Consider the following 26,666-nt stretch of genomic DNA (forward strand, 5'->3'; position numbering starts at 1 on the left):
GCAAGATTTATTAGTTTCCTCCTCCTCCGGCACGGTCGTACTCAAAACAACAACACTGTAGATTTGAGGAAAATGAATAAAACTGGGTAATTTATATGATGCTTTCTTATGCTATAGCTTTGCACTGAAAGGCTGCAAAGTCAAGTCTGGGTTTTGATTGGACAATATTAGCACAATGAAGGGCACATTACCCCAGTTGAAAAGTCCTTACACCAGGTCCTTGCAGCTCAGAGAATAGGCTTTAAAATATTTTTGGTACTTTATGAATCACTGAATGACCAAAATTACAATACTCAACAATAAAGATCTGCTGCTGTTATATCAACCTTCCAGATCTCTCAGGTCTTCTGGTTCTGCTCTGCATCATCAGAACCAGAACCAAACATGGAGAAGCAGCATTCAGCTTCTATGCAAAACAGCCTAAACACTGATTTCCATAAATCCAGACTAAAAACTCACCTGTTTAGAGCTGCTTGTGTTAAGTAGGCAGCCAAACATTGGTCAACATATTTGTTGTGTTTATGATTTTTGTGATGGTATTTGACAAAATGTAATGTTTATATAGTTTCATAATTGATGACTGGATGTTTTGATGATGTAAAGCGCTTTGCACTGCCTTGTTGCTGAAATGTGCTGTACAAATAAACCTGACTAAGTTTTGATCTAAACCACTGCACTGTAGATCCGACTGTAATCAGGGCTGTCTCCATCCGATAATATAGGAAATCAGTCCGATATCAGCCAAAAAAACAAAGATCGTATTACATTGACCTGCATCTAGAATATCTGATAGAAGCACTCCGCTCCAGCATTTAATCCGCCACAGGATTTCTATCCAGCAGGGATTGTATCCTGCAGCAAACCCAGTGGTTAATAATAAATAGGTGAGATGTTCTCACACTTATTGCTGACTATTGTTCTGTGCTTGAGTCGTATCACTTGATCAAACCTTTTCTAACTTTCCACATGATAAAATAAGTGATAAAATTAAGCATAATATGTTGATATCATACGGGGTCAATATCTGTATCAACCAGTACTTAAAGCTGCAATATTTATATTGTATTGGAAGTGAAATATTTGTATCGGAAGACAACCCTAGTTTGTATTTATGGGTTGTTGCCCAGTTGGAAGGGCCCATCCGTCTCTGTGTCAAGTCTCGCAGAGTGTTATATTTCTGTCTCTCACAGAATTTTACAAAAATTTGGTCCAATATCAATATTCACATCAACTTTAATACTTATGTATTGAACTAAGCTGAGATATTTACAGCTTGGAAAAGACCCGATCCTGCTTTAGACCTTTAAGCAGAGCCCTATGATGACACCAGTAAACTGATAAATTCATGCAGCTGTTTGGATTTTGCATCCCTAGCAACAAGATGATTTTATTTGGCAGCGCAGTGATTTTTAAGGTCTTTAAAGGTTGAGACTTAACTCAAACGATCTCCCACTCTGACACCAACCTTAAAGTTACAATTTTGCAGTTTTTTCTGAGTGGTGTGGATGCCAAGTCTGCAGGTCAAGGTAAGCCAAAGCACTTGAATACTGGACTGAAGAAGCTTTTTGGATGTGAAGTGAAGCTTTTTCCAACAGCAGATTATAGCTGCTTTGTATTGCAGTTTATTTATTTTACCTGTAATGTTTTCAGCTGCTTTTAAGGATATCAGATGTGCAGTGTTCCGAATGAAGTTTTAGCTTCATTCTAAACTTAAAAAAAAGAATTAAAAAAAAAAAGCCTCTTCACAGTGATGGTTCTTCTTGTGCCATCACCGAAGGTAAGGCGCTGACAGCATGTTTAAAAGATGTGCAGAAATATGAGTCAAAAGTCTAGTTTTTTAGATGCAGTAACAAAATCTATTAGAAAATTTAATACAATTATTCAGCCTGCTATAAATATAGATGAAATCCTCTGTGCCACATATCTGATGGTTGTTGAGAAAATATGGCAATGTCAAGATGCCCGTCTTTGATGTATATCTTCAACATTGAGCTTTGAAGATTTATTTATGTTCCTTGTATTCACTGTGTACGATAAGATAAACGCAGATCCTCATGCTGCCTTGTTTGTCACACTTCTGGTTGTTTTATACTTTTTATTTATAGCACTCACTATATGGGGGAATTTGGGCCAGCAGATATTTTCTGAAAGCCTTTTCTGAATTATTAGGATGAACAGGCATTTACTTTTCATCCTAATGATTTAGGATGAATTATTAGGATGTTTTCTCGTCTCTTCCAGAGACAATAGCTTCCTTGTCAACTCATGTTTAAACCATGGAGAAACAGGAACGCTAATTTAAAGTCTCTAGATAATTACTTTCATCTCGCAAAGGAACAAAATACCGAAATGCCTAATTTATATTTATATAAATATTGTTAAAGTGAGTCAATTCCATAATGTCTTCTTCTCATTGCAATGATTTAGAAAGGAAAACAAAACAATCTTTACTGACTATATTAATGCAACATTCTGAGTAGTATTGTCCATTATTATTTATTTTAAATAATAATTCAGCTGGGTTGACATGAGATGATATTTTATGTTAAACCTAATGACGGCTGACGAGTCAAGACAGCACTGGCCTTTCATCGTTCCAGCTTTGTTTCCATGCAGGGATCTCAACACATAATGACACTGCAGTTTCAAAACCTCTTCCCCACATCTATCCTTTTAACTCCAACTCAATAGTAGGTGCCAAGCAGAGCTTATACGTTGCATCTGGGTAAGTGCTGAACAGACACCAATATTGAGAAATAATGTTGCTGACATAACTCCCACTTCACGATGCCCTTGAGGCTGAGTGCCAGAAACCGCTGTCTCTAAACTACACGACTGCTTTCATCTCTGTGGTAATACGCTGCCCTGAGCTGTCGCTAGGAAACACATAAAGAACAATTTGCACAAAAAGTTGTATGTCAAATCTCACATCTGAATACAGTTGAAAGTTAGGAGAATATTCATCAGAGGAGAGCATCCCACAAGCACTTCATGCATGCCACAGTAGAAAGAACAAACAAGGGGTGTAGCGACATCATGTTATTAAAATACTATGACTTTCATCCCCAAAAATATTAAGCTATTCTATGAACCTAAGCTATAAAATGTTAGCCCTGGGAATTAAGAAGACTGATTTTAGCTCGACAACCTGCACTTTTGTGAAAGTATTCTATACTGAAGTAATATTTTTCACTTCCCTGTGTTGCTAGTTGATGAGTAAAGGATGCTAGTTGGGCTAGCTAACACCACCTGGTTACAAAGCACTGAAAAAAAAAATCTTCCACTGATTTTAAATCTGTTGTGTGACAGAATTTTAAATAATAAATAGAAAATAATAATAATAAACTGTGACAAACTATATAAAAATATCCGTAAGCACAAAGAACATCACTTCTGGCTAACCGTTAGCCTCTAACATTCGCATCTAGACTGCGACAATATGCTGGGTTTCTTTCTCAACTGCATTTAAAAACTGCAGTAAAAATGTAATCAGACTAGAACATATATGCCTGTATATAGGTCTAAAGAAAATTTTTACACAAAAGTATCCAACATGCTGTGAATGCTTTTGTAACAGAAATTTAGGCAGAAATCAAATTAGCCGGTAAATAATCTACCAGCATGATGTAACATAATCATCATAACAGGTAATGTAAGAGCAAGCTGTCCAAAAGAAATCATTTAATGTAAAACTATTTTAAGAACATTACATAATTAAACTTGGATCCCATCTGTAACATGTAATTATGAATAGATTTCACCCAAAAAATAATAATTTAAAAGCAGTTTTAGGTGCAAAGTTAGCAAAATATCATATTTTTAAAGTTTCTTCTATGCAAGGAAAACATGTAGTAGTCTTTTTTCAAACAGTTGATTGGTAAGCAACAGGTGGGGGAGGGACAGTGCTGCCTACTCAATACTTTATACATCTTGAAAAAACGTAGGTTATGCCGCCATTTTCCTGGCCTGGACCAGATTTTGGTAAACTAATTAAAGATTCTTTATAACACTGCTTACAAAACCTGGACTCTACCTGTGAAATAAACAAAAAATTTAATTAAAAGTTTCTTCAAAATTATTGCCAAACACTGATCTTCAATCACAAAGTAAGAAGTATCAATGTCACAAAGTCACTCAAAGAGGGAAGGAAACAGTTTCAGAAGAACCTGCTTCCTGAGATGAAGTAAACTAATGAATAAAAAATGAAGAGTATCAGCGGCGTCAGCTGAGACCCTACTGACTACACTTTGTGGACTTTTGTGCTTCATCAGGGACAACAAAGGAGGTTTATGAGCTATTAAGTAGAAAATGCACTGAGTCAACTGTCTTACTTGGAGCCACGGGAAAATCTGTCATTAACCCTCAAAGAGGTCCAAGTTTTTGGCTTGTTGCCCTTCTGGCTTTACGATTCTTTTATAGCATATTAGGAGACTGCTGACTGCAACACGTTTAAACCTCTTCTGATCTTTTCTTCTGTAATGTACAAACAACCTAATTTTAAAGTCACTACCCAAAATTGTACATTTGAAAAAATATAATGGATTAGTGAAGTTCTTAAGATGATCGTCATTACTACGTGTTTCAGGTCGACAGTCCACGGCAGTATACATCCTGGCTTCAGCAGTCACTGGAGTTAAGCACTAGCTAAAACATCCAAGGCTGAAAATCTATATTTCGTCAAATTCTGCTACATTTTTTAAATATTATTGATGCAATTATTTTTAATACTTTCAATTAAATAAATTCTAAATTTAATTACTCTACATGGGTTCCTATTCTCCTCCAAAACACGTGCCTTCTCTCTAAAGCTCAAAAGCACACCTGTGTCCACTCCAAGGCTCTCGGTTATCTGTACACTCGCACACATTCCCCATTTTCTCATAAATACAGAGAAACGAGCGCACACACACACACACACACACACACACACGCACACACACACACACAGAGAAGGTAGCCACTCAGGATTTGCAGAAAAAGAAGAAAAAAAAAAAACGAGAACGGTAACAGAAACACGGCGCTGTTCCTAGCGCCTCGGCGGTGATGAGCTTATGTAACAAGAGAAATCTCTGCCTTTTTCTCCAGATTGCGTTGCTTGCCTTGTAAAAGCCATTAGCAGATGTAAAATGTGCAGTGTCATTCTTTGAAAGCCTCGCCGCTAAGTAATCTCCGCTCACGCGCCGTGTGAGGGAAACCGTGACGGAGCACGCCGTGCCCTGTGAAAGCACCCGCTAATCTGTTCGCTCCACTGCAATGCAGACTTGAAAACAACTTCCCCCCAAATGAAGCCGTCAGAAACCCGAACCCCGTCACAGCAAGATATAAATAATTCCTGCTTAATCTTTCACAGCGTTTCAATAAACTGCCTTTCAGGCTCGAGAACATGCTTTGATTAATTAATTCCGACTCATGGCTTGCCTAATCCATGGGATAAGATCTCAACTGTGGATGAATCTGTTCCTCGACATATGGGCCAGTTGCAGTGAAATAGCCATCCTTGAAGCACACATTTACACACTCCTCGTTGGGACCAACAACACTGGAACATGATGCATTATTAATAAGCAGTGCAGGTTTTACCGCCTGTGATTAGAAGACAGGCAGCTGTGTGGCACGCTGCTCTGCAGGGCGGCACCTCCAAGGACTGAATCGTGCCAGGAAGCAGCATCTGCACACGCTAAATCGCCTCTGAAATAAGAGCAGCTTAAAAATTGAAAACCGTGTTTGCATAAATTATGTGCACATATTTGCACATAATGCATTTATTGCGCGTGTGCGCTTGTGTGGTCAGTCTGCAGGCACAGCGAGACCTTGTTCGAAAGCTCATGCACCAGATGGCACTAGCTGCTTGTTTCAGTGTTAATTTCAGTAACACAATGTTCAGCTGAGAACCATTTTACTCTCATAATTTCTCTTCTTCCATTTTTCTCTCTTTTGAAGGAAAAGTGACCTCACCAGTATTTATCGACATGCAGCCAAAGGTAGTTCCGTTTTCAAATGCATGATAAACACACCAACCCTGACCTCGTTGATGAGCAACAGGATTGATCTGGAGACGGAAGCGTGAAAAGGTGGGGGACTGTGGCTCCTTTGTTTCACAAGTATTTCACATAGATCAATACTGCTACGCACGCACTACTGAAATATTATTTCCAAGCCTGCCACAGTAAGCAATAAATCACATGATGAATTAAAGCAAGCTTAATATCCATTTGCATTTCTGTTTTTCCCTTGCAGCTCTCTCTTTACTAAAGACTAGATGAAAGAAAAAGCTCCCGTCTTGTGAATAGGTCTCAACTAGAGACCAAATATTTTGAAGGGCAATTTTGTCAGAGACTTCAGCATACATTTTATTTTTCGTTTCGGTTGTTTCATTTATTTATTTTGGAAATTTAAAATGCCTCCCAGTTCCAGTGTTAAATGTTTCTCAGGTTTCATTTTTGTTGTAAAACTTCAGATACCGCTTTGGAGGATCCACAATGGTTGTTTTTCTGAAGCAGTCGGTTTGCTAGAAATGTAAGCTTAGTGATTTATTTTAGAGTGTATGTACTTGCAATATTATGCCATTACCATTATACTACTTGAAAATGGTCTCAAAACCACAATGTGTTGCAACTGCATGCTTCTGCAGACGCTAGTGCAGGAGGAGAGTATCTATGTGAAATGGAGAGAAAACTGCAAAGTTTCTGTGTGAACCATCAATCAAAACTGTCATCTTGTGCCAATTACATACAAATTTCTATAGATCAGTCTCTCGCAAAGCACAAGCCTGTGTGCAATGAGTGCATATTTATGTGCCTTAAATATTCATTGTGTCATATATATTTTAACAGTCACTTCTGGATAGAAATAAGGCCCCTGCTACACTGTAAATGACTGATTTTGAGCTTTTTAATGGGATTGGGAAGAAATATTTGCATTAGGTTATGCTCAGGTACAATTAGCTGGTTTGAACAAAACAATTTGTATTCAGTTGTTGGACATCTTAGGACACTAAGCTTGCATTTAAAAGATTTACAAACTTCTGTGTGGCAATAAAAACAAAATTTATGTTTATTTGTTTGCAAAAGAGGTTTCAACAATTTGCTGTTAAGATCCAATTCTGGGTTCTTAAAAGTATTTCACTTCAGTTTCGAAACATTTCTCAGGTTTGTACACACCAGGTTTCATTTCTGTTGTAAAACTGCAGCTATTGCTTTGGGGGATTCACAGTGATATAGTTGTTTTTCTGAAGCAGTCTGTAGCAACTTTCATTGCTTTGTTTTCTTATATTGAACGCCTTCTTCTTCTTCTTTTTTTTAATCCTTGTGCAGGCAACCTTCAGCTCACTCTCCTTGGAGTGGAGCTCCCACACTGAATCAAAATGAAAAATATTTCTTCTACAACTTGATCTCTTAAATGAATCTCCCAGAGGAAATGCAGAATTTTATTCGCTATTCTTTTTTTTTTACCGTTTTTCCTGTAACCTCAAGATGTGTGACGTACCTCAACAGAAGCTCCAACTCTTCACAAAATGAAAAAGACAAGAAACAACGTGCTAAGTGAGTTTTCACAGATCATAGGGTATCAACATGGACATGGAATTTTCCACTTCAAATATCCAACTATTAACTGTGAAATGAGGGGGGAAAAACAGCCTATAAAACCTATAAAACTACCCAACGAGGGACTTGTCTTTGTCAGATTTTTCTCAGTGAACCAGAGAGAAGGTTGTGCATGAAAATCCCAGCAGATCAGCCATATCTTTAACATTCATCAACCTGCCTGACACCAACAACCATGTGACATTGAAAGTCACCTAAAAAAAAAAAACAATCACATTTCTTTCAAATTTCAGCAACTTGGTTCCTCCACATCAAGATCCCTAAATATATTGAGTTGCTGCCATGTGATTGGCTGATCTGCTATTTGTGTTAACAAGTAAGGCGACAGCTATTAGGGATAAGCTGAAGACAATGGACGAATAGATAAAACCCTACAAAAAAAATAAATAATCAAAACCAAAAAGCTTTTTAATTTTCCCTGGCATATTTTGGGCCTCCTCTGTGGATTTAGTAGAATTATCTGACACATTAACGTGTCAAGCAGACAAAACTCAAACCACAAACACAGCGGATTCACAAGGTTGTTCTTCTCAAACAAAGGAGAGTTAAACTACAACAACATGTGACTTTTTCCTGTCTATTAGGAGGTGACATTCAGGGCTTTGTACAGTATCTCACAGACTGTTGTGACTTCCTCCTGAAGCAGCATCTGTTATTTTTGCAGCAGAGCCTGGGAGTAACTTAAGAGGAATCTTCTTCCCCTCTTTCTCTGGTCCTCATTTTTTATTACAAGACCTATAAAATGAAATAATTTATAAAAACTAAAGCTCACATCTAGTTTCCAGCCAAGTCAGAGCCAACTCACTGGCTATCTGGCTTCATTAGTGCATCCAAAAGTCTGGAAAACTGAACTCAGAGTCTTGCTCGCTTGGCTGAGTCACAGAGTCGACACGTTATGCTCAGCGTCTCTGTGAGCCACACACAGCCTGGGCACGTGTTGAAGCACTGGCATAATGAAAGCATCAGGTTTGTAGTCGAGCAGACACTGCACAAGGAGTTGAAGGGAATTGGACGACATCCGATTCATACATGAGGCGTTCAAGCACAGATCTCTTCATGTTAGCATCCATACCAACAGCCTTCAGTTAGCCTTAACTCTTAAAGGTGAGGTTAGGATAGCTCTGTGGCATATAAAAAAAACATGATCATTACATTTTCTGCATAAAGTCAATCTTATATAATGAAATTTTAGTCGACTCGGTTCTGCTTGGTTTGAGCTTCTTTTAAACTGAGCTGTTTTAGGGCGTCTTGTCACTTTAAATCCAAACTAGCTGCTGCAGTTTGGATTTAAAGTGCCGCCCACCAATTGAACGTTTACACTCACACGTGAAAATGGCTGCAAACAGACGCACAATTATAAAACTGTACATCTTTGAAAAGCAGAGGTGGAGCCTTATTCAACAAGAATACATCAATAGTAAGTCTGAATAGCAAGTCAACAACAAAATATTCGTCTTTTCCAGCAGCCATTGTACATAATATGCAGCGGTAAAACCAGCTGACTGAACATGCAGCATTTCTGCTTGGGTTGCTATGTAACCGGCTGGGGTTGGCTGGGGTTGCTAGGTAAAGGCATTGTGCGACTCAACAATCGGGGAGATTTTTGAAATGGCTCATGTCAAAAAACAGCTGGGCGAGTTTTTTTTAAGCTCTTGGGCTGATTTTAGAAGCAGTTAGGAACCAAATGGAAATACAAAAACATGAAAATCGTGAATTTTGAATAATACTGTAGGTCTACTCCCCAGATACATTCCTTTAGTTGTTAAAATGCTGAAGCAATAAATCGATGAATGCTATTGTGATGTGTACCTTCGTGCTTAACACTCAAATACTGCTGACTCACCATAAATCTCTCTTAGAGAAGGTTATTTTGTGTGTTCATAAAAAGAATCCAACTCTAGGATTATTTTTCAAGCTGTTGACAGCAAACGCAACACTCCAGGCTCCTCACAACAAACATCAAGCATTCACAGGCTCTGTGCCACGGGGCCACGTGATGAGCAGCATGCCTTCATACACACTTTGGGCAGTTTGCAGAAATAATTCAGGTCCCTGTGAAGCTCCTGTTATTCTGCCCACCTGCAGAGCAGTCGGAGGAAAAGTCACAACGGCCAAATTACTGTGCTGTCCGGCCACCAGATGGAAGACGGCTCTGGGGGTGGACCAGTACTCTGGACCCAACATGACGGCCAGGACTTTGACAGCTCTGGGAGTCACGCCGAGCAGAGTTCATGAAACTGACAGCACTGAGACAGGTCAAATAATGTCCCCGAAGGATGAGCCGGTTACCGGCATGCAGGTACAGCAAGGTTTTAAAACGGTATGCTTCAAAACCAAAGAAATGTTACGTAATACCATTTCTACACTTTAGAGGCCTTTTAATGAAATGCCAGAAAAAGTGTCAGAGTGACCCTCTCCTTCCAGTTGGCCTCACAGTCAGTCAGGTGGCTGAAAAAATGTCACTGTGTTCTGAAGAAAAAAGCAACTTGGCTGTTTGGAAGCGGTCGCACTGCGGACACTAAAGCTGCTGTGTTGGCTTTTTATTTGTCCATGTTTGATGGGATATAGAAAACATGTCATGCAAATCCACGTTGGTCAATAGAGAATTTATAAATCGTCTTTGCTTTAGTGGTGATTTTGAATTGTGTGTGTAAATTGGGATCAATGGAGTGGAATTCACAGTGTTCTGCTGCGTCCTGACTGGGTATGTTGATTTTTCACCACATTGCTTGGATACATACATTTTAACTACATATCAACATAAAGCAACCAATAAATAAATGCTTTAGATAACATTATAACCATAGTAACAAATATATTTGTCAGACTTTGGCTGTAATAGCATTTTTGTTTTGCTACTTAAGAAAATAAGGTCTGCACTTTTTATTGTTTTAAATTTTCTGGGATATTTTAACTAATACCATGAGAATCTTACACCATTCCATGCCTAATTTCATAAAGCATTAGCGGATCAGATGCTGGCTAACTGCAGTCGCCTCAAATTCACCCATTTGTGACATTTTGAACTAACATCAAAGTAAGCCAGACAGCCTTTTTAATACTCTTGACAAAAACAGCCCCTGTATCTTTCTTTCCTCATTCTCATCGTAATCCTCATCATCAGTATGCTCCCCGCTGTCCTAACCTTCCTCCTCAATACCTTCCCATTTCAATGTGATTTCTTTCTCCATCATTCTCAAGGGCCTCCTCCACCGCTTGACCCCATGCTGCAATTGTTCTCTCCCCCACTGTCCTCCATCCGTCACAGAAGGATTTGGTCCAGCTTGCATGCTGGTAAATGAACTTGGACAAGGGCGCCCAATACTTCCCATCGTCTTTCCCACTAGGGACGAAGCCTTACAGCTTTTCTCGCTTCTCAGAGATAATTTGGGGCACTCAGAAAACACGGAGTTGCACCACATGACGGTAATGTGCACTGAGACTTAATCTGAGAGCTATTATCACAGTAAGTGGAGGTTTAGGAGTCTCGGTGTGATTACTGAAGAGTATCTGTAAGGGTCACCCCTGGCAGCCTCCCTGACACAGGATGACCCCTGGCTGGTGACTGACTGGTGTTAACTGGGATAAAAGAAATCCTGCGATGCCACCAAATTACTTCCGCAAATACTTTCTGAAACTACAGTACAGAACTTTTAAAATTTCGGCTGTTTTATTATCGAAACACTTCTGATAGAGACGTACAGTAAAGCAATGGTTGTTAACGTTACGTAAGAGCAACTTCATCACACTGACAGCAACACTCTTCAGTTTGGATGTTATAACCGAGGAAAAAAAGACAGTGTTTGCCAATTAGTGGGGTATTTAAAAGTGAAGTTGGAGAAAGTTTAGAGTATTTTCTATGACTGACACTAGGACAGATCTACAGTTCATTCAGGCTGTGAGGGAGCGAGAGAGAGCAAAACTTTCAGAAGATAACAGGAAGGTTATCTGCTATGTGAGCTTTTAACTTCTGTCCGTGATGAAACATAATGGTCTTTCAGAAATCTCAAAGTTCAAGTATTGACATGCTCAAGGAAATGCACAAAAATAGTGCGCTATTTTAGCCATACTGATCGCTAATCTAAGAAATCAGATAATATTATATTTATTTTCAGACAAGAGATACATTTTTGTTTTAGCGGCTGCTTCTCAGATACAGAGTAAATGCCATTGCTACTAATAAAAGTAATTACCACTCAGGCCAGAAAGGATTTAAAAATAGTCTGTGTTTTCTTCATAGATTTTCTTATTTTCTAATTCCTTGTAAGAAAGTGTAACAACAGAGTAAAGTTTATAACAGGAGGTCAAAGTTTTACCCAAAGCCTAAATTCGACCTAGTGGGATGATACACAAATCATTTTGGTGTTTTATTTTCCTTGCTTACTTTATATGATGGGGTTTAACAGATAATGTGTCTTCTTCAAGATCGTTTGATGTTTTCTGCAATTTGAAAGGTGCATCAGAAATGAGAAGGTTTTAAACTTTAAAGGCATAAAAAGAGGGTGGGCAAGAAGGAAGGAAACAAAGGAATTAAGAGTGCTAGTGTCAAAGGAAAGAAGAAAGGACAAAGAAAGACAGTAGAGTATCTAAAACATCTCTATGTTGTTATTTTGTTTTCTATAGTGAAATAAATCATAAATTTTAACTCCAGATTATTTCTGGGTGAGTAGGAGCCCTGGTGAGTTCTCCTGTTGTGTTTCTGAATATCTTCTAACATGTTTACAGGTTTATTTTCAGCACCAGCTCCAATCTTTACTACCAAGCGGCATCGGCTCATTATGCTTTAAAAAATAATTAACCGCATCCCATTTTTCATTAAAACAGAATGCGACTCCATTACGGCGATGCTCACAGATTTAATCACTGGGCCTTCAGCTCCAATATTCAGGACTCCTCATGGCAGCTCTTCTCATTTTTTAAAAATCCCCTCACCTACGGAAAATCAATTTCTCTCTAATGTTCTAGGCAGCGGAAATTTACATAAACTAGATCAACCCAGCTTTTGTTCATGTTTGTGTTTTTTGCTTGTTTTGTTAACAATCAATGAAAGGTTAGGCAGCACAGATCAATACCTTTCTTAAAATACATGGAGCTCTGACGGGACAGAAAATGCAAAGATATTAAGCTTTATCTAAAAAATGTAAAGTAAATCAGACCATTCCTGAGATCATTTAGCCTGAAAGCAGTTCTGAAGATGGGAGATGAAGTTTCTGTTTTTATTTACCTTCAGCTGACAGTTTGTGTCAGCGCTACGCTGACATGAAACCTTCAAATCTTCGAACTCCGGCTCTCTCAACTTTTGTCCCGTCTGCTGACAGCTGGCACCTGAAAATCTGATAACAGCAGCGATGATTCTTCTCACTGAGCGCTGTCACTAAAAACAGGCAATTACATGAGAATGAACCGACTTCCTAATTAGGTGCCGAGTTAATTAAAGCTCAGTAAGTCTGTCGGCGCGCCCTGGATTCATTTGTTGAAACTGAAAGTTTAGAAATCATAAAAGCAGAATCAAACAGACGTGAGCTGCGATTTTTGGGGGCTTAATTCTTATCTGATAAAACTTTGAACATAAGATGCTCCAAAGTAGTTTACCAAATGGCAATACAGAAAATGAATGAGAAACATTTTTATTAAAATATTAAGGTCAAGTTTCCAGTAGTGCTATGGAGGTTGTCCTCCTTCATATAAATAGATTAATAGCTCAGTTTTGGTGATTTTAGAACCCAAACAGATAAAGCAAAATAAGATTCAGTAAGAGCGTGTCGCTGTTTAGGAGATAAATTACATATTTGGGCTGTTTACAATCCAAATAGATGTCACTGCACAAGCACTCTCAGACAGAACGCCGTAAAAGGAGAGGAAGGGTTTGAAACAGACGAGGAGACACTCGATAAATACAGATCCTCGGACTGAAAAAAACGTTTGACATAGATGGGAAGCTTGTTGCATCTGGAATAGCAAGTCAATGTCAGGCATTTATTTTACGAAACGATCAGAACCGTCAGATTTTAATCTGCAGTTCTTCCTCCTGAAATACTCCATGAGGAAAGGATTTCCAGTAAAAAGTTAATTACAGCTGCTGGGTTGTTGACTCATTAGTCAAACATTTTGTGCTTTTACACAAGGACTAAGCAATCTACTTAACAGGATTTAGGTCTGCTGAGGGTCTGGTGCAAAAAGGAGGATGACTATCTTGAAATATTCCAACTTAACCACAAATAAGCAGCTGAACAGCAAATATTTGAAACATCACTTAAGACTAGGAGAGAAAATAATTGTCAAAGTTGATGTTTAAAAAAATAATCTCAACAGAAAACCTTCTTGATAATCTTTTTTTTTTAACATGGCAAATTCAAAATTACATTTACAATTAATTTGTTGCAATCAATAAGCTTCTGGTGTAAATTTGGCTGGATATTTGTCTTTTTTCAAGTGTACCAAGATATTTGCACTAAACCAAACTAAACCAAAATGTGTTAAGATTTTGTGTTTTTGCAGTGTACAACAATAGGGGAACAATGCTTTCCCCTCCGCCCCCAAAGATGTGCATGTTCTTCGTGCTCCATCTTTGTCAGCTTCAATACTGACCATCTCCTCTTCGGCGCGCCCCTCAGCTCCAACCCTCTGTTCAAAAGCAACGTGGCTCAGCTCCAGCGAGGAACAAACATCTCTGTTTCTTCCTCATTGAGATTTCTCTCTCGTCCTCCCACCGCTTTGACATTTGACAACTGTCACCGCTCTTCTTCTCGAGGAGCTGAGCTGCAGATGCATCGAAAGGTTTATCCGAGAACTGCGGCGCTGCAGAGGCTGGCCCTGCGTGCGTGAGGGTGAACGCGGCCGTGACCTGCAGGAACCCCGCGGGAGGCTGCAGCTAAACCGACGTATGCTAAAACAGGGACAGAGGGAGGGAGGGAGTGCCGGCTTTGGCAAGGAGGAGACGAGTGTACCGTACTGCAGCAATGCAGGAGAACGGAGGAGAGATATGGAGGAGAGGCTGCAATATTAAAAAAAGACTCAACAGTGCAGAACACATATTGGCAGATGGGTTTAGAGCCACTTTATTATTCATACAAAGCTTGCATACAGCATATCTGCTTCCTCCAGTTAATCCTGTTATGACAGTATCATCTTCTGCTGTACCCAACCGAGGCATGAGGACCTGGCGATGCAGACCTACCCTGCTGAGTCTCACATGTCCCCTCCCTCCCTCCCTCCTGTCCTTGTCCTCTGTACAAACAGCTCCCTCAGGGGGTACACGGCACAAGGAGACACACTTGGGACAACAGAGAAGCTCACCATCAGCTGTGTTGCTTCTTCCCCTTGTGAATAAGGCCAAGAGTCCACAGCAGACACCTTTTTACTATCCAACCATGTATGTAATGTAGGGCTGTAACTGAGGGCGCAAAGTTATTGGTTAATAAATCAACTACAGATGTGATTGTACTCATCAATTGACAATTAAATGATAAGCAGCCATTTTCCTTAAAAGTTTTCTCTTTTATCAAGGGGGGTTTACCTTTTTTCCATAACACGAATTGGGCTCATTTTTCATAATATAATTTTACTAAAGCACATATTTTTATGAAACATTTTCAGCTGTATTTTACTGACTGAATAAACAGTCAGTGTAATACACACATTAGTTACTTTATACATATTTATAAAATATAACCAAACAACAACCTTTTAGGTTGCTGGGTAGAAGAATAAAAGATGAAAAGAATAAAACACTTAATCCTCCATCAACAGAGTCAACATCAGTTTCTGTCCACAGATTGGACAGAAACCGCTTGAGCCCGTCGAGTGTTTATATTTCTAAACAGAACCGCCTATAGGGCATTTTGCATCACACACTAGAATCTGCTTGGACTGTTTCGCTTTCCTGTTCAGAGACGCACTCTCCGCCATCTTTTTTTCTCTTACAACAGCTCAGCTTAAGAATGACAAGTAGCACCCTCTGCTGGATGGCGGCCAAACTACAAATCTGAAATAAAGTCTAAACGTGCGTTATTAGTTAATCGACTGGAACTGATTGTAATCTAACAAACCATTACTCGATAGTAGTAAGTCAATTGATTGTTTGCATCCCTAGCTGTAAGGATTTGTAGAATGTCTTGTTAAATTATTTTTCACTATTTAACGGACTGTTTTACTTCTCATTATTTTTGCATTTAAAAAAAAAATCATGTCTCAAACACGAGTGATGTTCGAAAAGTATTGTATTTTATGTAATAAAATGCTATTTAAAAAAGGAGCTACTCAAGCAAAAATACCAGATTACCGTTACATTAATCGTCAGAATAAACGATAGATTACTTGGTTAATAAAATAATCGTTTACAGCAGTCTTGATGTAATGCATTTATTTCCCGTGTTGTCCTTTCTGAGCCTGTGCAAAATGTAAACAGTCTGCAGAAAGGTGCCACTCATCTTTCACCACGCGTCCCGCAACGCGCCATAAAACCCAACAATGGCCTTTTATGTTTCACACAACCCAATTACATAAATACACATGCAGCAGCTCAAACAAAGCCCACCGAACATACACTCCCTGCCAATGCAGCAGGAGTGTTTGTATACACCCTGCATTGACGGTCAAAGGAGATAATGCACCAATATCCACAGATCTGCAAGCACTCAAGGAACAAATATCCTGCTCTCATCATCAAATTTTAATCCCCATGCAAGTTCTGCTAGTGGGCCAAGTGAGATTCTTGGAAAAATAAATAAATAAATAAGAAAAAATACACCCACTCAACCTTCAGCCGATCTTTTTAACCTAATGCGTCTGCTTTATTGGACTCCAGTCGGCCTTTACTCAGAGCAACACAGAGCAATAAGAGTTGTGGTCTGAGGAAGACGAGGGAGTGAAGGACAAAGTGGTAACGGTGAGAAGGTGCAAAACTTAGAACTGTCTGTCATGTTTGGTTAGAAGGTCTCAGCTACCAATCCTCCAGCTGAAAACTCTGCAACGGTTTGGTGCTAATTTGCACAGACTTTCCCTGCAAAAAAAAAAAACTCACTTCTGAGTAAGTGAATACCTGTAAAAATATAAATAAACTGAATGTTTTCCTCATTTTAAACTAAACTGAACACAAACTGAAACCGACAAGCGAATACTTAATCTTTGATGCAGCCCACTGCTGCATGATGTGAGATTTTTCTGAATGAATGAACGTCATTCATTTTTCTGAATGCATGATGTGAGATTTTTCATCTGTTTGTTCCACAAACAGATGAAAATCAGCAAATGTTTCATCTGTTTGTTCCACAAACAGATGAAACATTTGCTGATGGTAACAAACTGCTTCTCTGTGGCAGAATGACACTAGTTTCAATATCCGGCTGGCTTTCTGAACCAGTACAGGCTGAAATCTTGGGTTCAGAATGGATCAGGAAATTTCCCAGCTGACCTTTAAAAATGACTCAATAGGTGCAATGCATGATGAAATTTCAGAAAAGCCTGACATTGCTGGGGCTCATTACTGTCACCCATCAATAGGCCAAACACTAGCTTGATCACGGTTCAATAAAATATTGATTTTCGTTTGAGTTTGTGAAATGGCAGAGAAATCAATAACCCAAACAATGAGGAATCAATTTGTGCATGTCACTGTCTTTTACCAACACACACGCACAGACACGCACAAGGAGGCATGCTCAAACGCTAACCTGTGGAGACAGGGCAGTGGTGGTCTGGGTGAAGAGCGTGGAGTGGGCTGCTGACCGTAGGCCATGAGCTCTCCTGACAGTCTGACGGGTGAAAGTAGCAGGCAGCACCTCCTGCAGAAGGAAAGACAAAAACACACACACACGTGTCAAGTTAAGAAAAAATCATCGGCTCAAAGAAAATGAGGTCAGCACAGACACTTGCAGGTATATTCATACTCAAACTTTCTCTCATTTCGTCACATTAAATCCACTGATTTTAATGTACTGTTGGTCTATGATAGACCAACTATTATTCAGTTGTGTATCATAGTAAAGTTTAAGCAGACGGGTCATACACTTTGGTCTTTTCTACCAGCTTTTCGTATCTAAAAACTGATTCTTTTCCCCCCCCCTTTCTTCTTTGTAAATCAGCTCAGTCAGACTGACTGAAGAATATCTGAGAACATTAACGATCTTGACAGAAAATTTCTTCTGAATTTAGAGCTAGACTTTGATTAGCCCATCCTAACACGAGGATGCTTTGATCTAACCGATTCAAATGCAACTTTGAAGCTGCAATTCAGGTCATTAAGTTCAGTTTTCCACACAAATAGCATTTTAGATGTATGCCATAAAGTTGCATTTTGACCTCAGCTGAACCGAACTATGTCTACAGTCAGATGTGTCGACTACATGACCTGTGGCAAACTTCAGATGGGACTTCTGGATTTCTGTCAAACAACTGCTCGTCTTTTGGGTTTCTAGGATTATTCTGCAATGATCTTTCCATTCCATTCAATTTATTGAAATTGGGCCTCTGTCTCTTTAAGGAGCTTCTACTCTTTGTGACATTTTCCCTTACAGCACATCATCACAACAATGCTCCACCATTATGCTGTTTACACTTGTTCTTCTAAGGAACATTGGACTGAGACATAGTTTGTAGGCAAATTCAGCAGATATGCAGTTCAACCAAGTGTCTGCCAGTTGCTGCCGCCACTAGTCTGAAGGAGCGATCCTCCCACTACCGTTTCATAGTGGGGATAGTGTGTTCATTTTGATGTTTCTTTTCCACCACATGTAGGCCAAAATGATTATTTTTATGTCATCTGACATGCTCCTTGATCTTTACAATGCTGTTTACTCTCTAGTGTCAGAATATCTGTAGACTAGATTTTACTAAATTATTGATTTCTGAAAGTCATTGGTTTCTTTCACATTTTCACTTGTAAAAAAAAAAAAAAAGAAATCTGCAAAGCCATTTTTACGTTGTGGACTGAGACGAGGTACCATCAGTAACTGCATATATGCAGCACATGTCTGGGAGCTAAAAACGGGCTTAAAATAATACTTCAAAGTGATAACTTGGTTTTATTTGCTATTTTTGTCACAGCAACTTGCAATTTCTCTTTTGTGTTGATTCAGCAGCCGACTGTATGTCAAGTGAAATTTTCCGCTTATGTTTTAAACAGCAAGCGATCCAGCCTGCTGCTGCGGCTCACACCTGCAGATGAAAGAGATGATCAAGCCTACACAACTCAAACCTGAACTCTCAGTGCATTAATGTTTGAGAAAAAGCAAAAAAAAAAAAAAGGATATGTCTCAATGCAAACTTGAATAAAGATATGATAAACATGCTGCCTGCTTCTCACTTTAGGATGGGCTCCCAGCGGGATGTGTTCAAAGGTTGTGCGTTGGACAGATTTTCTCCTCTGGACTGAACATCCTCTAGAAATGCCTAAAATACTTTCACCTTGAAAATATGCAGTCAGATGCTCCCGGGCTGCGAGCGCTGACAAGAGATCAGATGGAGATAAAGTGGAATTTAAACACAGAGAGCAAAGTACCTGCATCAAACCACTGGACCTTTTCTATAGCTTGTTTTAGACTAGATGTCTATGCAAGTCCGATTGTTGATGTCTTTAGATCCCAAGCTATTTAGTATTTTAAATGGTTGACCATTTAATGCCTTCAGCGTGGGGCAACCTTGAACATCCTCTTCACGACACTACTGGAAAAATCTTCAGTCAGAGGCTTCTTCAGAGTCACTGTAACTCAGACCGCAACAGGAGACCTTCCCTGCCCACAGCCTTCAACAACATCTCTGAAGAACCTCGACTTCAAACAACATTTAAATTTTCTTAAATGGAATCAATAAAGAGTTTTTTTTTAATTAAATTGAGGGAAAAAAAGTTTCTGCCCAGAATGCATGCAAAGAACAAAAATCTGCAAGAACAAATTGATTGAATTTATTTCTAGCAGGCAAAGAGAGAGGGAAGAAATGTCTCTGCTCTTGCTGGGTCGAATTGACCCAGAGCTGTTTTGTATGGACTTTGACAAAACAGGCGAAAAAAACAACCACGTAGCACCTTCGATCAGGACTCTGTTGAGCTGAGTAAAGAATGAACAACTGCTGTAAAGTATTTGTTAAACCATCTACATCTGAAATTTCCTGCTTCCTCATGCATGAGGCATCGCTTAAGATATTTTTTTATTGTTATTATTTCTCAAAAATGACCAACAAACTGAAACATTTTCCAATCTGTCACTTTTGTTCGTGATATAACAAAAGTATGTCCGGGTGAGTAAAGCGCCATAAATCCCACGTGACTGCAGAGCACCCACCCTGACTGCAAAAGGTTGCAGAAGACAATTTCAAGCAACATTAAAGCTGAAGCAGTCATATATTAGGCCAAATAGTAGAAAATCGTGTTAGCAGAAAGAAACAGCATTTTTGCTTTGTTAATCCATTTTAACGATGCTTTCACTCGTGTGTATGTTTATTAATTCATTTAACACAAAAGTTAATATTTGCTTGTTAAATTTTTAATTTAAGTGGGATCCCCTTCACTTAAGAGTTGTTTCATAACAAGTAGCAGTTCGCTGGCCATCAAAAGTCTAATTAACGCTAATGTCTATTTTACAACTTTTCTGTCGTTACACACAGCATTACCTTCATATAACAACCTTCTTGAAAGCCAAGACAGAGCTGTGACTGTCTCCTTGTGTTTTTGGCAAACCAAAAAGAGAGAATTGCAAAAGTAATGATTAAACTTTACAATATTTTCTTACAAATTTCAACATACTTTATTTGACTTATGAGATATAAGTCAAACATACCTCATAAGTGGCTTTGTCCCCTGCACAAAGTCACAAGTTGTACAGAGGAAATGCGCTCTTATTTAAAAGTATTCGTTACAAATAAAAATCTAAAAATTCATGTAGATAGCTACAGCTCAGGCGGGAAACAGCCAATAGCATAAATGTGGCCTTTATGTGACCTTCCTCTCTTTATAGAAGAGAGGAAAAACGTCACGGTAGATGGTTTGCTACAAGGAAAGTACGTCATATTTTTAAAAAAACAACAAATGGTTTACCAAAGACTAAGAGAATGACTGTGCATTCACCCGTTTAGATTTTGATCAAACTCTGGATCGTTTTTCTAGAAAGTCTGGTTTGTATGGGTAAGTGTAAATGTGTACCAGCAACGTGAGGTGGACCAAAAAAGGGAACTCTGGTCTTGGTTCAGTTAAAGTAAACTCTGCATATGTAAATGCCAGCCAAACTGGACACTGCACCAAAAGTAGGAAGCAAACTATAGTACAGGACATTCTCTGAAAATACAAGCAAATCAAACACGAGTGAAGCATCATCAGGAGCAGGGTTTCCCTCAGTGTATTATAAGCCTGGCGGGCCACCAGGCTTTACTTGTGCCCCCACCAAGCTTAGCCTTGTTAATTTTTTTTTTTTTTTTTTTAATGATTGCCTTTTTTTAAGACTTTATAGTTTGAGTTTAGATATTAATCTTCCAGTCTTCGGCACACAGTGCACCAGTGAGGAGCAACCAGACGAGCTAAAGGCGAGAAAGTGCTGCCTGTCTGAACCTGAAATACGGTGCATTAAAATAAAGTGTGATGTAATAAAGACATGAAAACAATCTTGTTTCAACTACAGAAGAAACTTGTGTGTTAAATCTAAGATGACCCATATCTAATGTTATGATCTCAATACTTTTATAGTTCAAAACGATTCAGGGCCATTTGAGCTTTGAAACAAAGGATTAACAGAATGAGCATTGTGTTTTTTCACAAGATTATTAATTAAATATGGAACCGAAGGTGCAGGAGATGCAAAAGTTTTAATGTATTATAATAAAAAAGGGAAATAAGAAAATATTTGCAAATATTTGCAAGGGTCTACATTACAGCGAACACTTCTCTTTCGTTTGTCAGGGAATGGCTTGTCCTATTAAACGGTGGAAAATCTTTACTTCTCAGGACGCAGCCAAGCCAGACGTTCAGTCCCAATCAAGATTAGCTTTCCTGGGGAAGAGCTGCGATTATCACCTCTGGTTTCTGCTTCCTTTTACCTTCACGTTTCTACAGCTGCAAACAAGCAGAACTAATTGGAGAAAGGACGACTGTGAACAGACCGTCCATTGTTCATAATTGTGTTTGACTTCTTCTGAGCACACACACACACACACACACACACACACACACACACACACACACACACACACACACACACACACACACACACACACACACACACACACACACACACAGCAACAAATTATTAGGTTTCCAAGGAGACCAAATTCAACAACTGGCCACACTTGCAGTCTCAAAAAGCAAAGAGCAACGAAGCTTGAGTCGTGTGTAAATGTGTACCAGCAACGTGAGGTGGACCAAAAAAGGGTCCACCTCCCAGTGAAGCTGTAGAGAGCTTCACTGGGATGCCTTCAGGGATGCCTTCAGGGACTATGTTGGCCACATTAAGATGCGCAATGGACCTTACCAAGATAGCAAGTTGTTGGAGGATTAATACAGAGTCTTCCTTATCTTTCACAAGCCAGGTATAAGGCAGTAACTCATAGGTGGCGTCTCTGGAGAGCTGCTTTTGCTTTGTATACGGCCATGTTGAACACACATGTGAATATGTAAGGATGCAGCTAATATCCAGTTCACATCACTTTAATTTTCCCATTTTGTCACATGTATGTTTTACTGGTGATTTTATGTGACAGAACAAAACAAAATGATGAATAAGTAAATTCCGTAAAAAAGCAATTTTCAGGTACTGCCCCAGATTTTTCATGGACTTTGAATAGACCATTCTAGCACATCAAGTTGGCTTGATTTAAACCAGTCCAATGTTGCTGTAGGATAACAAATGAGCAAAAGTAAAAAATAAAATAAAGTAAAAATGTTTATTATTTGAATTTCACATGTGTGATCATTTTTGTCTGTCTACCTACTTGATGGTCGTAGCAAAAATGTAAAAAAAATAATAAAATAAAAATGGGAGTAAGGTGTGTGAATATTTTTGCAAGGCAATCTACAAATAAAGTAATGTAACTTAATGCCAACAACTCGGTTCTAACTGTGCAACACTTTACACGGAAACTTAAAATTAGACCAGAACATCTCTGCACCACATGCAGAGGTCTATGTGAGTTATGAGGGGGTCTATTTCTGTTACCAGATTTCCACAGACAACAGCTGCTCTCTACAGCTTCTACCTAACCAACAGACTCGAAGCACATATGATGCAAACACCCTCAACCGCATCACCTTGTCCTCCTGATACAAAAAGTCCCACCTGGCTAAATCCCCACTGACAGCACCTGCTTGGCAGAATAAAAACACAATAAATGACATACGCGTGCGGAGAAAGGCTAATTTTCTGCTCATAATGCACCAAGTTCAATGCGGAAAGTGGACACCACGGCAATTTGTTATGTGGCATGCAGAAAGCAAGGTTTCAGAGGACGAACTGCAAACTGGATATATGCTATGAGACTAGGAAGGACAGAGTTCCTCTAATAGCTAAAACTATCCTACTAAATACAGGAACTTCTGCTGCCTGTCATTCAAAATGTAAAAATTAATCACACTCCATTTTACACTCTAGAGATAAAATTAGCTATATAGGGCTTCCTGTTGAAGATTCAGACACTGCAGTGACACCTGATTTATTTACTAACCTCATAACGCAGATCCTGCAGCTCAGATTTCAGACTTTAAAATAACCCCATCACGTGTGACACATTTGTGACTCAAGCAGGGACATGCTTTATACTCCATGTCACATGCGCAAATTAAGTGTCCACTCCCTGCAGTGTATTGATTTCCTGACTGACTTATGGCAATGCCGTGCTATGAGCTCAGAAACCGCTCTGCGCTGATATCAGACATGTTAAATCGAAGCTCTCCCCAGTACTCAGTTACACCGACCGTAACCCTGGTTACCTGCCTGTCAGTCTGCATGTTTGAAACCTGACATGTAGTAACTCGTACAGTTGGAGTGCTTTGATGAGCTCTGGGTCAGACAAGAAGTTTCTGTCTCCTGTGCACATTCCCAAAACATGAGACTGCCGGGAATCCCGAGCTGCTCCAATAATTGGAAGCATCTGATCACCAATGTCCAGAGGATTCATGTGTCAGGCGGACTGCAATACATTAAAACTGTTTTTTTAAGAAGCTGTAACCAATAATCATAAAAAATAATCACATAAAATGTATGGTTGAGATATTTATGAAGATTTTTATATTTTAAATGCAACATATTTTTATATTTTTTTGTAAAGTTTTGACTTAATTACTTCTCTGACTGTGTTCTTCCAGCAAATGGCTGTTTCTAAATTAGTTGACGATTATTTTCAATAATCGATATCACAATTCATTGTGATTAAAAGCCTATTGCTATCCAATTATTAATCAGTTAATCCAAAAAGTAATCAACAGATCAGCCCTATGTACCGATTTTAAAAAATGTTTGAGATTTTCACATGTTGATGTTAGAAGTATTTTTTTTTTACTGTAGGTACAAGTATGCACCAAAATTAATGTTATGTTATTGCATTTTAGGCAAAAACAACATTATTTTCTTATTTAAAAAATTATTTATTTGCATGTTTTAATGTTTTCCTAATAGTGTATAAATCAGACTTGCATGGTTAAATGAAAAATCTGCATTGTTTTTAAAATCAATTAATCATCTGAATAATAGAAAGAATTATCCATTACCAAAGTATTTGTTAGTTGGAACCCTAATAAAATGTCTCACCCTGTAAGAAATAAAGCTATATAATGAGTAACTTCTACTTTTTTTTTTTTTTACATCAAATTACCAGAATAAATAAAATAACCTGATTCTATTATACACACTTGTATCTGAGTCGTCTTGATAAGATTGTTTTGCTCATGTCAGGCTGAGTTTTTTAGCATGGTCTACCTAAAAGTCAACGAGTCTTAATGAGTCTATTTTCTGCGAACAGCATTATGCAAATGTTGGAGATCGTTAGATAAAATAATCTGTTGATCTCTGAAAAGATAAAAGTCTGAGCTGAATTGAATTGAAAACATTTGATAAGGAAGTTTTCATTGCACAACCCCAGGAGGAGCCTGTAGAGCAAACCCACAACTCACTGGAGGGAAAATATGTCCCTTTCAACCTGGAGCAACAATGAAGATGTAGAGTTGTATAGTTTTGCACACAAGGTGGATGTACCGTCACTGTCAGATCTTAATATATAAACAAAAAGTTTAAATTTGGATCCCTGAACGTCTTCTAAAAAGCTGATTATGCCGTTATCCCTCTGCAAGAACAGAAGCTGTATCTAAAACAAGCTGCTTGTCTGTAAAAGGAAAGTTTACTTTTAGAAAATGAAGACGATTCTGTCTCAACAACAAAACTTATTCCTAATAAGAGAAACTGAAACTTTTGCACCTTTAACAAATCAACTGATCAAATCAGCGAAGAAGAAAGCTCCAGCAAAGTTTTCTAACAAACACAAGGGAAAAGACCCTCACTACTCATGACTCAGCATGGATCTAACAAGCTGATCTGAGATAATAGGAACAACGCAGGGCTCTGGCAGGTGTGAGAGCATGAAGAGTGTTTTCACACTGCGGATCATATACACCCAGTGGGTCGTAAGCTGCTGAAAGGCAACTGCAGAAATATTGATGGGAATGCTATTTGTTCCCAATTCGGAGAGTTAACTGCTAGCAGATGGTGAGAGGACAGCATCCAAAAGCGAGAGCGGCTGCCACAGACAGCTCAGGTATCCACACGACTAATTAATACTGCATGTTGAGAGCATGAGACGACTGACAAACTCCGTTGCCGCATCGCTAGAAAACTTTTTCATGACTCATCAACAAAGTGAGATTTACAGTACAAGTTAAGAGACTCATTTTCCAGATCTCCTCAGATGCCCTTATCTTCCTCTCTCAGATCTTCTCCCTGCTTGGTTTGTTCGCTATCTCTGCATCTCCAGTAGCAGAAGGAGAAAGGCAGTAAGCCCCGGGGGGAGGCCAGGCAATCTCTGGTCGCTGAAAGGAAAGATGAACAGAGCGAGATAGAGGAGAAGAGGAGACGCAAATGAAATTTCCGAAGCATTAAGACAACCCCGGTTACGATAGAGGTGTGTGGTTGCCAGGTGATTCCTAGCAAGTCAAAGTGTTATATTAGCAAGGAGAACCGATCAATTTGCAGGTGCTCCCCTGGATGTTTCCAGATGACAGGCGGACGTGACCGAGGCTCAAGGAGAAGGAGAAAATAACCTGTCCAGGTAATCAGGGTGATGCGGCAGCCTCAAACTAACCACTTTGCAGACAATCATATTCTCACTCAACCTGCAACCCCCCTTCCCCACCTCCACCCCCTGTCTCAGATGCTCAAGGACACAATTATGTGTACGGGTCCAGCACGTGTCTTGTTGTGTGAGCTCTGCTGCAGCCTCGGTGAGAGAAATTACCGGAGTCCCATTGCAGGATTCCAATAAGCAAATATCCAGCAGGAACCACTCGGAGAAATTCAGTCACACACCTGCGAGCATGCATGACGTAAACACGCACCCACTGTCTGAAATACAGCAACTGCGTACAGATTTATTTTAGTAAAAGGAGAGACTGGAGTAAAAATATGAAACAAAAAGGTGGTGGCAACACTCTCAGCTGATTTATGGCCCCAGGTGTCACTAAAACACAGCCTATATTGCAGGCCAATATGGCTGCCACACCTTTAAAAATAAAAAGTTTGTGAACAAAGTATTTCTCTGCATGACCTGAAGGGAAATGTTATTGCATTAGCTTTTATTTCTATAGCACAGAGCTTTAGAATTGGTTTTCCGACTTCCAGCACTTTCATGTCAAATACTCTCAATTTTGGATGTGACGTTGTTCCCAGATGCAATCTGCAACTTCAGAAACAAATCAAACACTCCATTAGATCTGCAAATAGGAAATCATGTTTGGTAGAGTTAAGATTTAGACTGAAAAAAACTTAACACAATACGGTGGACTTCCAGCTATTCACAGATGTTTTATTTTCTTTGGTACAGCACTAAATTTTCAAAAATATTAGAAAGAAAATGCAGCTAGGGAAGCTGAAATACCCAACA

General features: G+C 39.1%; 1 protein-coding gene and 1 long non-coding RNA gene across 3 annotated transcripts in view; both read right to left on the reverse strand.

The window, feature by feature from the left end:
* The window catches only part of LOC145555013 (uncharacterized), a 273,441-nt gene that overhangs the window by 171,050 nt on the left and 75,725 nt on the right, over positions 1-26,666 (reverse strand). The gene's annotated exons all lie outside the window — the stretch shown is intronic.
* mcu (mitochondrial calcium uniporter) overlaps positions 1-26,666 on the reverse strand; it is a 62,811-nt gene that overhangs the window by 14,960 nt on the left and 21,185 nt on the right. For both annotated transcript variants that reach the window (XM_008429958.3, XM_008429959.3), the window contains exon 2: positions 17,276-17,386. In XM_008429958.3, coding sequence (XP_008428180.1) covers positions 17,276-17,386 — 111 coding nt within the window. The remainder of the gene's footprint in view (positions 1-17,275; positions 17,387-26,666) is intronic.

Source organism: Poecilia reticulata, chromosome 15 (genome assembly GCF_904066995.2).
Source record: "Poecilia reticulata chromosome 15, P_reticulata-male-v2, whole genome shotgun sequence".
NCBI lineage: Eukaryota > Metazoa > Chordata > Actinopteri > Cyprinodontiformes > Poeciliidae > Poecilia > Poecilia reticulata.